Below are 12,118 nucleotides of genomic sequence, written 5' to 3' on the forward strand. Positions count from 1 at the left end.
TTAAAAACACTGTTGTGATATTACTAACAACTGCTTTTATAAAATTAATTTGACATTTCGATATATATACATCCTTTCAGTCATTTTTATGTTAACAATGCTAAACTTAAAAAATAACAAGCTTATAGTAACATTAAAATGTCATATCATATCCAGTCAAACATTTGTCCATATATATATATATATATATATGTCCTTGTAACTGTTGAAATACTCTTAGTGAAAGAAAGATCTCCGAATCTGTAGGAGGTCCTTTGAAAACAAAGGAACTATCTTATTTCAGTGGTTTCCTATTTTTTTTCCTCCTCTCTCTCTCTCTTTCTCTCTCTCTTCCTCTCTGCCTCTGATTTTTCCTCCTTTCTCTTTCTCTCTAGTGCCCATTACTTTCTCGTGAAATTCTCAGTCTCTGCGGGAAATGGGGAGGGATTCCCACGCAGTTTCCTACTTGGATGTTTCACACGGGTCTGTCCACCGCGTACTGGCAGGCGCTCAGGTTGGAAGCAGGGTTCTGCACACTGGCATAGCCAAAACTGGAGTGCTGCTTGGCTTTAAGTCTCAGACTCGCCAAGCTCGAGTTACATGTGTCCCTATAAACATACGGAGGTGTTGGAGGAGCATAAGGACAGGCTGGCGTTGGCACTGCAGAATTCAGGGAGGGATTGCTCAAGTTGTTCAAGTTATTCAGGCTGTTGAGGCTGGAGCCGGGCACCCCGGTGACTGCAGAAGGTACCATGCTTGAAGACATACTCATGGAGGATATGGAGTTTGGAGGGGAGAACATGCTCTGAGAAGACAGAGGGTTGACATTCATGGAGTTGAAAAAAGGAAAGCTTTTGGTGGAGAGGGAAGCGGAGGTGAGGCCCTTGGCTGCCCAGTTGTTGTACGAGTAGCCGGGGTACATGTCATCGTAGGGCTGCATGAGGCCGTTAAACTGCGGGCCGAAGCCGTTTTTGCAAAGCTCGGCTTGCTGGTTCCTTTCTCTCTTTCTCCATTTGGCTCTGCGGTTCTTGAACCAAACCTTTGGGAACGGGGGGAGAGGGAGGGAGGGAGATGCGAGTTAGTCAGGAACCACCACCACTGCAGCCCTTTGCAGGTTCTCGGGGGCAACAGCCGAGCCTGTCCGTATAGAAGTTTTTATATATAAAATTTGTACAAATATATATATATGTATAGGTTCACCTCCTCCTCTGTGGAGCCCTGCTCTGGGCCAGGGTGCGCTGCCAGGACAGCCGAGCATCCTCAGGGCCGCTTGGCTTTAGCAAGGCAGATTCGTGGCTGCACAATTCCACCCTCACCACGGCCCCCCCACTCCCCTCCCCGCAGCCCTCCACATAATTTGTGATGCTCTAATTCACTTCCTTCTTATTCTCTCCCTTTTCTCCTGCCCCCACCCCTTCATTTCTCTTTTGGGTTTTTTTCCCCCTTTCCTTCTCTCTTGGCTTTTTCTGTACTGAAGCCACCCAGGAAAAATACAAAAGTGGAAAAGTGAGAGTAAAACGCCTGGAAACCCGCGGAATATTTAAGGCAATGGTACGAGAAAGGAGGGGGAAGCCAGCAACTAATAAATCCTGGCTTCAGTTTGTTAAAACTACAAGTTCCTCTAGCGTGAAAGCTTCCAGAACCGAAAACCACTTTCTAAACAAACACGTTTCACTGCTCTTTGGAAAAAAGAAAAAAAGGGGAAAAGAAAAAAAGGAAAAAAGAAGGGGGGGGGGGGGAAATCACCATTTAACAAAGTGCTAAATGAGATCTAAGGGACCCTCCCCGCGCAGACAATGGGAAAAGCGTGCCCTTTCCCAATCCACATCTGGGTGTCTGACCCGTCGGGCAGCCGCCAGCAGCCGCCTTACCGTGTGTATTGAAACCACCCGGGGGTGTTTGTGGTAACCCCCACCCCGGTGGAGCTGGGCGCGGCCGCCCGGGTGCTCCGCGGGGACGGGCCCGTCTGGAGGCACCGCGCCGACCGACACAAAAACCTCCGCGGCAGCCGCACCGCGAGCGGCAGCGCTCCGTGCTCCGGGACACACCGGGCTCGGCCGGGCCCCGCTCCCGCCGCGGGGCTGCCCCGGCGCCAGCACCGCCGGCCCGGGGCTGAGAGCCGGCCCCGCTCGCTGCCGCCCCCGGCTCTCACCGTTTCGCTTTCCTCAAGCCACCGCGGGGAGAGGATTTGTGTGGGATTCCCGAAAATCTGAATGTTCGCCCGTTTATAGGCTTCTTTTTGTGCGTGTGTGTGTTGGGGTTTGTCGTTTTTCATTTCCCCCCCCAGCGCGATGTTTGCAGGCGAGCAGGATCCGGCCGCGGTATCTCTGCAGCGCCGCGATGGTCCCATAAATCTCAGAGGGGGGTAGAGGGTGGAGAGAGACGCTCGTCAAATTGTGAAACCCAAAGAAATAGAAAATGCAAGGAAGGGCACGTTGGGAGTGCCTCGGAGAGAAGCAAAAGCTCTTGTGTATTTTACATCTTTTTCTTATTAGAGGCAGCGCAGGTTGCAGCCTGTTCCAAGTTGCTTTCTTGACTAATGTTTTTATTAGCGTTTCGATCAAAAGGAGAGGGACGCATTGCACGGTGAGGGCGAAACGTGCAGCAAACCATATTTCAGACACACAGAGAGAGATCCCAATCTGTCTCACTTTGACAGAAATGTCCTGCTCTGCCCTGCTTTTGTGCAAAGGCTCTGGAGTTTACATACAAGCCGAAATCGAAAGCAGCTGCAAATATTTCAGCCCTCCTTCCCATTCCCAGCCCACCCTGACCCCCGCTGCTCCGAGCCGGGGTGCCGTGTCAGGACTTACCCTAACCCTGGCCTCGGTGAGGTTTGTCCAGACGGCGATCTCCTCCCGGGTGGACATGTCCGGGTAGCGATTCCGCTGGAAGGTGGCCTCCAGCTCCTGCAACTGCTGGCTGGTGAAGTGAGTCCGCTGCCGCCGCTGCCTCTTCTTCTTGGAGGGGTCCTCGGGCCCCGCATCCTCATTCTTACTCTGTTGGCTCTTATCCTTTTCTGTAAGTGGGGGAAACAAAAAAAAACAAGGCGGAAAACGAGGGCTCCTCAGCCTCCTCTCCAGCGGCTGGGGAGAAGCGTGTCCCCAGCGCTGCTGGAGCCCGCAGACTGCCCCGAACGCGGCTCGCTGCTGTAATGATTAACCCGCGCCGGCCTCCCGCCGCTGCGGCTGCTCCGCGCCCCGGGCACCCACGGGCGGCTCCTCCCGGTGGAGCGGCCACCGCCGGGCAGCGGCACGGAGCCGCCTCTCCGTACGCAAGCTTTCTGCCTATGTGCATCCGTGTTATTCTCCCGTCTGCATACACGTAATTCGTTTTATTAGCTTACCTACACTGGTATTACTCGCCCGCCTGTAACAATATTCTTTGTCCGTATATACCCCTATTTGTCCGTCTGCATCGGGATTACTCTCCCATGAAATCCCACGTTATTTGCCGATCTGTATCCATGTAATTCGCCTATCAGTACACATACTACTCGCCTATCCTTACACATGTCATTATCCTCCTCTACGCCGTCACACAGACACCGCACGCGAAAAACCACGAAACGCATCTCGGCTCGGGTGCGGGGCGCTCCCGGGCAGAGGGGCGGCGGCGCATCGCGGTCCGCGGGGCTGCCAGCCGGGCCGGAGCAGGACAGGGCTGCGGGGCGCCCGTCGGGCCGGGGTCCCTGCCTCTCACCCCCTCTTACCTGCGGCCTCGGGGCTGGAGGTGTCGGAGATGGTGTGCACCTCCAGCCGGTGCTTGGCGGACTCCAGGGAGGAACGCGCCTGCCCCGGCGCCAGCGCCGTCGCCATGGCCAGCGCGGGCTGGTGGTGATGGCAGGATGATGAAGAGGAGGAGGAGGAGGAAGGTGAGGAGGAGCACAGCTTATTCCCGGCTCCCAGGCGCTCCAGGCTTAACGGGTCCTTCATGCAGTTCATCGGCAAAAGGACGCCAAAGTCTACGTGCGCGCCTGGGGGGTCGATAGGAGAAGGTGTGCGTGTGTCTGTAGGTGTCGGTACGTGTAGGAGGGTCCGCGCAGCGCCCCCTCCGCTGGCGCGGAGCAGCCCCGCGGCTCCGGGGGTCAGGGCTGCCGGCCGGGGAGCCGCTCCGGGGCGAGCGACGTTCGACTAGAGCCCGGGAGGCACGGCGAGCCTCGAAGCCCCCGCCGCCCGGGGGGGCGAGGCGGCGGCGACAGAGGAGCGGGCGAGTCCGGTCCTGTAAGCGCCGTCACGGCGACACGGCAGCTCCCCGGCCGGCGGCCCCCGGCCCGCCGCGGGGCTCCGCGGGGCGGGGGCGGCGAGGCGCGGCGGCGCTCCGCGGGGCGCTCCTCTCCGCTGCCCGCGCATGGACCCGCGCCGCGGCCGGCCCCGCACCGCATCAGCTCAGCCGCTTCCCTCTTGGCCTGACATCTTAAACCGGCGGCGGCCTTCCCCGCGCGCACGTCACCCGCCACGCCCCGCCACGCCCCCGCCACGCCCCTTCGCCGCCCGCCCCGCCCCGCCCCGCGCGCCCCGCGCCGCCCCCCGCGCTCTCCCGGGGACGGGCGCACCCGGGCCCCCAGCAAACCTGCGAACCCCCGCCCGGTGTGCCCCGCCGGGCTGCCCGCGCCCCCAGAGCCCGCCCGCCGCCGCCGGCCCACGGGACACCCCGCCCGAGCGGCTCCGAGCGCGCCCGCTCCGCGCCTCGCCGCGCTGCCGGAGCTGCGGGGCTGGGAGCGGGGAGCTCGGCACTGCCAGAGCCGCTGCAGGAAGGTGGGGGAAAGCCCGATTCCCTCCTCATGGAGGGGATGGAAAGTAAGCGGGACGGGGGCGCGGCCGGTTAGACGGCCAGACCTTGTGCCGGTAACAGCGACATTTAAATACAAACGACAACAACCTCCCCTCTGCGACACAGCTACGGAAAGCTTCACACCGCGCTCGGAGGACCCTGAGCCCTTCTAGTTCCCGCGCTCGCCGGCTTTCTGCCCTTCCTCTGCCCGCACTAAAGGCGGGGCACACGGGGGAAAAATCCTTTCCTTGGTTCCGCCATTCCCGCCCCTTTCCTGCAACCGGGTTCCCAAAAGCGAGCCCCCAAGGAGGCTTTCTCACCCCGGTTTTACCACTTACTTGCACAGTAATCCGCGGGACCATTCCTCCCTCTCGGCGTGGACCCGGAGGGACCATCCCGCCCCCCCGGGGCGCCCGGAGCAGCCCACGAACCCGAGCCCACGCAAGCCGCTCACAGAATTTGGCCAAGCCCGACACCGGTCCACACGCCAGCACACAAACTTCTCAGACCCCTCTCCGAGGTTTGGGGACAGGATTGGACCCCTCTCCCGGGCAGAGGCAGTAGAGGGACGGGCTACCCTGTCTCGCAGTCCCCGCTCGTGGGAGCGCTTGTGGCGCCGGGATGAGGCTGCTGTGGAGCCGTGTCTCGCAGGAAGGAGGTGCGGGGCTTTTCCACGCGTCTAAGGCGGGGACAGGTTGCCCTGCCATGCTGGACAGGTCCTCCTGGGGCAGAGGAATCCAACCCCGAGCCCGCAGAGCCACTACTGGCCCAGCGGAGCTGTGGCCGTCTTAGGGATGGGGATTCCGAAGTAGCCCAGGAGCGGGAAAGGCAGGTTTGCGTCTCTATCTTCAATTTATCTGGCTGGTCACTGGTACTGAAAAGTTAGCGAAAGCTTCCCCTTGATGTGGCCCTACACATCCACATCCCAGAGCCCAAACTTTTCTGTGTCCCGTGCCCATCCCGTCCGCCACACCCCACCCCCACCTCCCTCAAGGGTCTTCCTCAGTCGCTGATTCTCGTTCGAGGAACGTATCATCCGTCGCAATCTTAGTTATCGCTAAATTATACATATTACTTTCGCAGCCTGTTAGTAAAGAAGGTTAAATTAATTTACATTCTGCTCATTATCTGGTGTTTAAATGACGTGTTTTTATCCCTGAGATTTGGCAAAGAATCTCTTTCCTCAGACCCCACAGCGTTTCGATGGAGACAATGCTCTTACATTTGTAGTGGATTTTAATCTGATAAGACTCTAATTTGCTTAAGTCTTTTAAATAGGGGGTTTAAAATGATTCTAGCCGTTTTCTTATTGAATTTCCTCTAATTCCCCCAAGATCATAAAGTATATGTGTAAAGTAAATATTTCCTCCCTTTGCACCGGCAGCAGATGACCTATAACTAAGTCAATATGAATCCAGCTCCATTCTGCACAATTTGTTTACCAATCATATCCCAGTTTCTTCTTAACCTCCCGCTACCTCTGTGGTCCCGCACCTAGAACCGCCCCCCGGCTTTTCCCCGTGGCGTGGCCGTGCCGAAATCGCGGGCAGGGCGCTGCCCCAGCCCTGGCCTCTCAGCGAGGGGCACCTGGGAGGGGGCGCTGCCCCTCTGCAGCCCCACGTCGGGGTGAAAACAAGTGTGCAAAGCCCGGGGGTGGGGGAGCCAGAGGGAGAGGGTGATGCGGGAGGTATCTCCGCCTTCCTCCCCCACTTTTTTCTTTTCATACGGGGCAATGCATCAATGCATCCCTGTCTTGGACAACACCCGTCACCCCCTTTTTTTTTTTTTTTTTTTTTTTTGCCATTAATTTATTTTCAGTCATTTTGGGGCAGTGCTGGCTTCTGCCGCCGCGACTCGAAGCGACGAGTCCCTCCCGCTTGCGGAGCGCTTGTTACGCGCTTTATGCCCGGCAGGGCGAGCGCCGGTGCCCGCCGTGCCCGCCGGCCGCAGCCCCGCTCTCTCGGGACGTTGGACGGGGCAGGCCGCTCCCGGAGCGTTCCCCCGGAGAACGGGGAGAGGAGGAGGAGGGCCCGGCCACCGCACCGCCCTATCGCACCTTCCCCAGCTCCAGCCCCGCGTCCCACAGCCACAGGCGTGACAGATCCTCCAGCAGTCCCCGCGCCCCGAAGTGGAGCGCACAACAGTGGCCCGGGCCCCGGCAGCCCAGAGGGAGAGGCTGTCGGCATTTCCTTACGTGCCTTTGATTAAAACTCCCCCATCCCGGGCAGGAGGGGAGCTACCACACAGCATTAGTTGTCATGGTGACCATAAATCACGTAAATCCAAAAATACCCACCTATAATCTGAGATGAAGCTTTTATTTCCCAAGTGAAATAATATTTTAAAAGCTGTCAGCCAACCGAAAAACAACCTAATTGTAGTCACCCAGGTAATATATTAGCGGTAAAGGTTTCAATTAAAATGTCAAGTGTTTTAAATTTTTTTTTCCTTTTCTTTTTTTTTTTTTTTTTTTTTTTTTTTTTTTTTTTTTTTTTTTCTGGTGGAAGTTCCCATCGCCTCTCGGGTTCGGGTCCTGCCATGAAGCCGCCCCCGCCAGCTCACTCGCGTACCGACTATGCACGCCTTCTGTGTGCGGCTGCCATCACCAAAGAAAACCCCAAAACTATTTTGGGAACTGTTCTCTTTCCTTTTCCCCCTGAGCTGTAGGGCCCATCGGTGATGCGCCCAGATGGACTAGGAGACGTCCGCCGCCTACGAAAAATGGGGAATCGGAGATGCTCCCCGCTCCGCATCACCTTTTTAATTTCATGGGAGTTTTGGTGTGGTTTTTCCTCTGTTTGTTGAGTTGGTTGATCGGTTGGGGCTTTTTGTGAGTCTTTTTTTTTTTATTATTATTTTTTAGTTTTTCCACGCTGTTTTTTGAGTTTATTTGGAATGCCCGGTGCCCGCCCCGGCGCGGCAAGCGGGAGGGCCGACGAGAGCAGGGCCGGGAGCTGAGCGGCTCTGCTGGGGATGCCGGAGGGTGGCCAGACCTACTGCGGGTATTTATTTTCCCACTTTTCCTTTATCACCTCACGAGATCTTTGTTTCTAGGCGTAATACTCCCCTAAATGGATAAATTGGTTCTTATGTAGAGCCTCCAACTAGTCCTGTTGTCTTTTACCTTTGGCTTGTTGTCTTTCGCCTATCTCGGATTACCGGGTATTCTCCTCGATGAAGAGCCATTAATTACCCATTCAGTCAATATTAGGAAGACTACAGAGCTTTTTACATAGGATTAAGAAGACATCAGATTGTTCCGTTAGTATATTCCTACTCACGAAAAAGCTTTCGTTATACATTTAGTTTTCCCTGGAGTGAGGCTAACAACTGCTGCATATATTATTCTCAGAGGCCAACAGCGGAGGGGGAAAATTCTATAAGCGAAGCGCAATAAATAACTTCTAATTTGTGCTTGGCGGGGGGTGCGGGACGGGGCGCGCACCTTCCGAGGGGCCGCGCACCAGCGAAGGGCTTGCGCCCCGGGCAGGGAGCATCCCGGCTCCACGGCTCGGGTCACCATTCCGGGGACTAATCTGGCCACGCTGTGCGGAGGGGAGGGTGCCGCTCGGCTCTGCCTGGCGGCCCAGCGGCCGCAGCGATGCTCCGGCTCCGCCTCAGCCCCCCGCCCTCGCTCCCTCCCGCGGGGGCACAGCCTGCGCGCCCACCTCGGCCCGCGGCTCAAAAAAGGCACCGGCGACCTTTGCTTGGCACGCTGCAGGGTCTTCAGCCGGTCTGAATGGAAAGCTGAAACGGCGCTAGGTTTTTAAGGTTATGTTTTTGAAAAGAATGTTCAGTTACGGAATAGTCAGACCAATTTTTTTTTCCTTATTATTTCCTTTTTTTTTTTTTTTTTTCGATAGTGTTGAAACAATCAATTTGGAATGCTGAATGGTGATACGAGACGGAATGTAATTTCAACATTTTATGCTGGAAGCTGCTGTTTCAGCAATACCCAGATTATCGATTACAGGGAAGGATTCCTTAAGTAGAATTCACAGACCTAACGAATCGTATAGATTATATATATATATATATATATATATATACACGTACACACAAATACCTTAAGCATCCTTTCACCCTGCATAAAAATTACTCAAACAACCCCACCACCGACAACCGTTTACAAGTGCTGTGGGTCTGCCGAAGCATGTGCTGAAGTTTTCCTAATTTTGTGGGTCTGGTCACCCGGCAGCAATTTTCCTGTCTCTCTGAAGAAATCTGACACCCGCCGGGCTGCGTTTGACACTCTAGGCTGCAATAATATTTTCATACTTTCCCATTTTCCTTTCCTCGGCATGGCCACGGACTCGTTTCTTCTGGAAGAGCCCTCCCCCTCTGCGCCCCGTTCCCCGCGGGAAGCCGGCATGCCGTGTACTTTTGGAGGGTCTCCTACTGAATTTCGTTTCCTCCTTTCGCAGAACCACCGATTTGACAAAACAGTCGCATGTTTTGCTGTTAATGCCAGTGGTTCTAGTTAGCGATCATTCTCCTCGTGGCCACCGACGGTGCCTATCTGGCGAAATTACCTCACCGCCCTCGTAATTTCCCAAGCTGAAATGTGACAGAGAGGGGTCCCCAATCACCCCTGCTTCCTTCCCCGCCCCAAGGATCAGACTTTTTGCAAACTAAATCCTAAAAGCATGACGTCCTTACGGTCAGGTAAGAAAAAAATCAACGAGTACCGCGCGGGTTTAAGCAAATCAAAGCCAAGATCCCAGCAAATCCCTCCGGTATCACGAGAAAACACCCGTGATTTCTACGATTTACAGCAAGTCGCCCGAGCAGCTCAGGGCGTCTCGGGACTTGCCATTATCCGTCGCACAGAGGCAGGGACTGAGGCACCACACAGGGCTCATCCCCATATCTGCAGGAATATATTCCCATATCGGCAGGGGTATATCCGTATCCGAGGTCGTCGCGCTTCCCTTCCCCGTAAATGGGAGCGTTTTAATGGTCAGGCAACACCGCCGTTGCTACTCGGACTCGGACGTATGTTTTAATTAATGGCATTAAAGGTGTTTAGATAGCAATTTCCCCTGCAGCCCGGCGAGTGAAAAACAGGCCGGCTGGTACGGTAACAAGGCAGGAAATTTTGCGTGTACTACAATAATCCAGGTTCATAATTGATGTTTAAGAAAATAACCATTTGTTTCTCGGCGGAGGAAGTTAAAGTTACCGTGTCAGGGAGCATATGTGGATATTACTTTTATAAATACTTAGTCGAATAAAGCTGACTTGGAAGGGCTCATAAATTTATTATATCAGAAAGGTCCCCACTTTCCCATTAGATCGTGCTAAGGGCTTTGATTAAGACCACCTGTTCATCGGGAAGAAAAGGCAGGGGAGGGTAAAAAGGCCTTTCTTATTTGCAAACCATATATAAAGCAATGTCACCCTTCCTTTCCACATTATTTAACACTTATTACTGGCCGAGGGAAAAAGTGCCAGACCCTGGTAAAGCCTATTTGTGCACAATTTAATATCGTGTATGTTTCCGGGATTAAAAATTATCGGTTCGTAATACTTTGGCGTTTGGAATTACCCCGGATTTTGCTCGCTAACCTTCCTTTAGCTTAAGCGTTTCTTCTTCTAGGGGTTTTAATGTCCAGCTAGCAAATCCTGCCTAAAGTCCCCGGGGGCGGGTGGACTCGAGAAGGGGACGTGGCCTCTCCTGAAATCATTGGATGTTATTTGAGAAATAGCGAGCTGTTTGGCCAAACAGGGTTAATACAGTATTCTTACAAGGAAGTGTTTAACCACGAGACCAGGACTACGTGCATTATTAATTCACTCTAGTTTCCTGTATTATTAATTCAGGTTAATGTATTTTATTTAAACAAAATTACGTTTATCTTGGATTAAACAGTCTCTCGAAATACAGGGCGCTTGTTTTCTTCTTTGTAATATGTTTGCATTGCTGTTTTTCTTTACCACCCCTCGGGCTCGCCTGTCAGACCCCCTGAAAAGGGCAGGGGAAGAGAGAGAGGAGCTCGCTCTGTTGCAGACGGAGCGCTGTGGGGGCGCCTACCTCTGGGGGAAGGAGAGGGCTGGCGGCTCGTTTACGGGCGCGCGGGTGGTGTCAAAAAATAGAAAATAAAAATAAATACAAGGGCGACGCTGCGGGTGTCTAAACGGCGCGCTGACAGCGATGCTTTTCTGAGGGACACGCGCTCTGGCAGCGGGAGCCGCAGCCGCGGGGGTGCGCGCACCTCCTTTTCCCTTTCCCCGTTTCCCTTTCGCTTCCCCGTCCCGCGGCCGCGCACCTCCCGGCGCAGGCGGCGCCCGTTGCTCGGCGGGCGGACAGCAGAGGGCGCCCTGGCGCCGCGCAGCCGGGCCCGACCCGCCGCTGCCGCCGCAGCCCCGCAGCGCGCCCGCGGAGCGGAGCGGAGAGACCGCCGCGGGTCACTGGCGCTGGGGGCGGCCGCCCGCACACCGTGCTGGCCCGGACACCGGGCTGCCGGCCCGCTCCGTGCGGCCCTCCGGCCTATCTCCCCCTTTAGATGTCCGCCGGAGGAATAGAGACACTCGACGGCGGCGGGCCGCACGCCTGGGGACGGGGACGCGGCGGGGCGGCGCAGGGGAGAGGTAACTGGCTGGGTGGGTGTCAGCGCCCGACGCTGCGCAGCCCTTCGCGGAGGCGGCGCCGCTTCCCCGGGGCCGGCCCGCCTGGCCGCGCACCCGCGCAGCGCTCCGCACGGCAGCGGCGCCTCCGGGCCCGCGGGCCGCGGTGTCTCTTACCTAGCTGGACACAGGCGGAGACAAGTTTGCGGCAGTTGGACTCCATTACCCGTTATCTGCAAAAGACGAATGGTTTTAAAACAATTACTTTGGGATTGAAAAATACACGCAAAAACCCGAAACACGGCCGCCCCGGGAGCTACGTCGCAACGACGCGGGCTGGATCGCGCACATTTCCCCAGCGATACGCGCAGTGTCCCCTCTCCTTGCCTCAGCCTCAGGTCCCACCAAAGTCACACCGCAGGACAGGCGCAAACACCCGTGGCTGCTTCCCAGCCCGTCGAACCCTCCGGCCTCCCTGCACCTCTGGTTCTTTCGGCACGCGTAGCAGAGTCCCCTAACCTCGTCGCCGAGCTCAGCCGCGGGACAGGCCGACCCCGGTGGCGGGGGTGCCGTAGGACAGCGGGTACAGCAGCCGCTCCCCCACCGCGGCGGAAGTTGCGCGGCAGCGGCTGCGCCTCCGCGCTCCGCGGCCGCCACCGCCGCCTCCCTCTATCTGAGAGGTCGGGCAGTAAAATCACAGGATTAGTGCCTGATTGAGATGTCTGTTCGTGAGATATTACAAAATTCATTATCACAGCTCTCTACTAACTCGATATGAAGTAACACAGATGGGATTTTA

The 12,118-nt window shown here is 55.9% G+C and overlaps 1 protein-coding gene across 2 annotated transcripts; it reads right to left on the reverse strand.

Annotated features, from left to right (window-relative positions):
- Positions 1-454: 454 nt before the first annotated feature.
- On the reverse strand, positions 455-11,542 carry PITX2 (paired like homeodomain 2). 2 transcript variants are annotated; one of them, XM_058024718.1, is made up of 4 exons: positions 11,497-11,542; positions 3,692-3,955; positions 2,793-2,998; positions 455-1,018 (listed from the first exon to the last, which is right to left on the reverse strand). In XM_058024718.1, exons 1-4 carry the CDS (start codon positions 11,540-11,542, stop codon positions 455-457), a joined length of 1,080 nt encoding a protein of 359 aa, XP_057880701.1. The 2 variants fall into 2 exon arrangements, with proteins under 2 accessions (XP_057880701.1, XP_057880702.1); XM_058024719.1 differs by lacking the exon at positions 3,692-3,955.
- Between the last annotated feature and the right edge of the window lie 576 nt (positions 11,543-12,118).

This window comes from Melospiza georgiana, chromosome 5 (assembly GCF_028018845.1).
Source record: "Melospiza georgiana isolate bMelGeo1 chromosome 5, bMelGeo1.pri, whole genome shotgun sequence".
Lineage (NCBI taxonomy): Eukaryota > Metazoa > Chordata > Aves > Passeriformes > Passerellidae > Melospiza > Melospiza georgiana.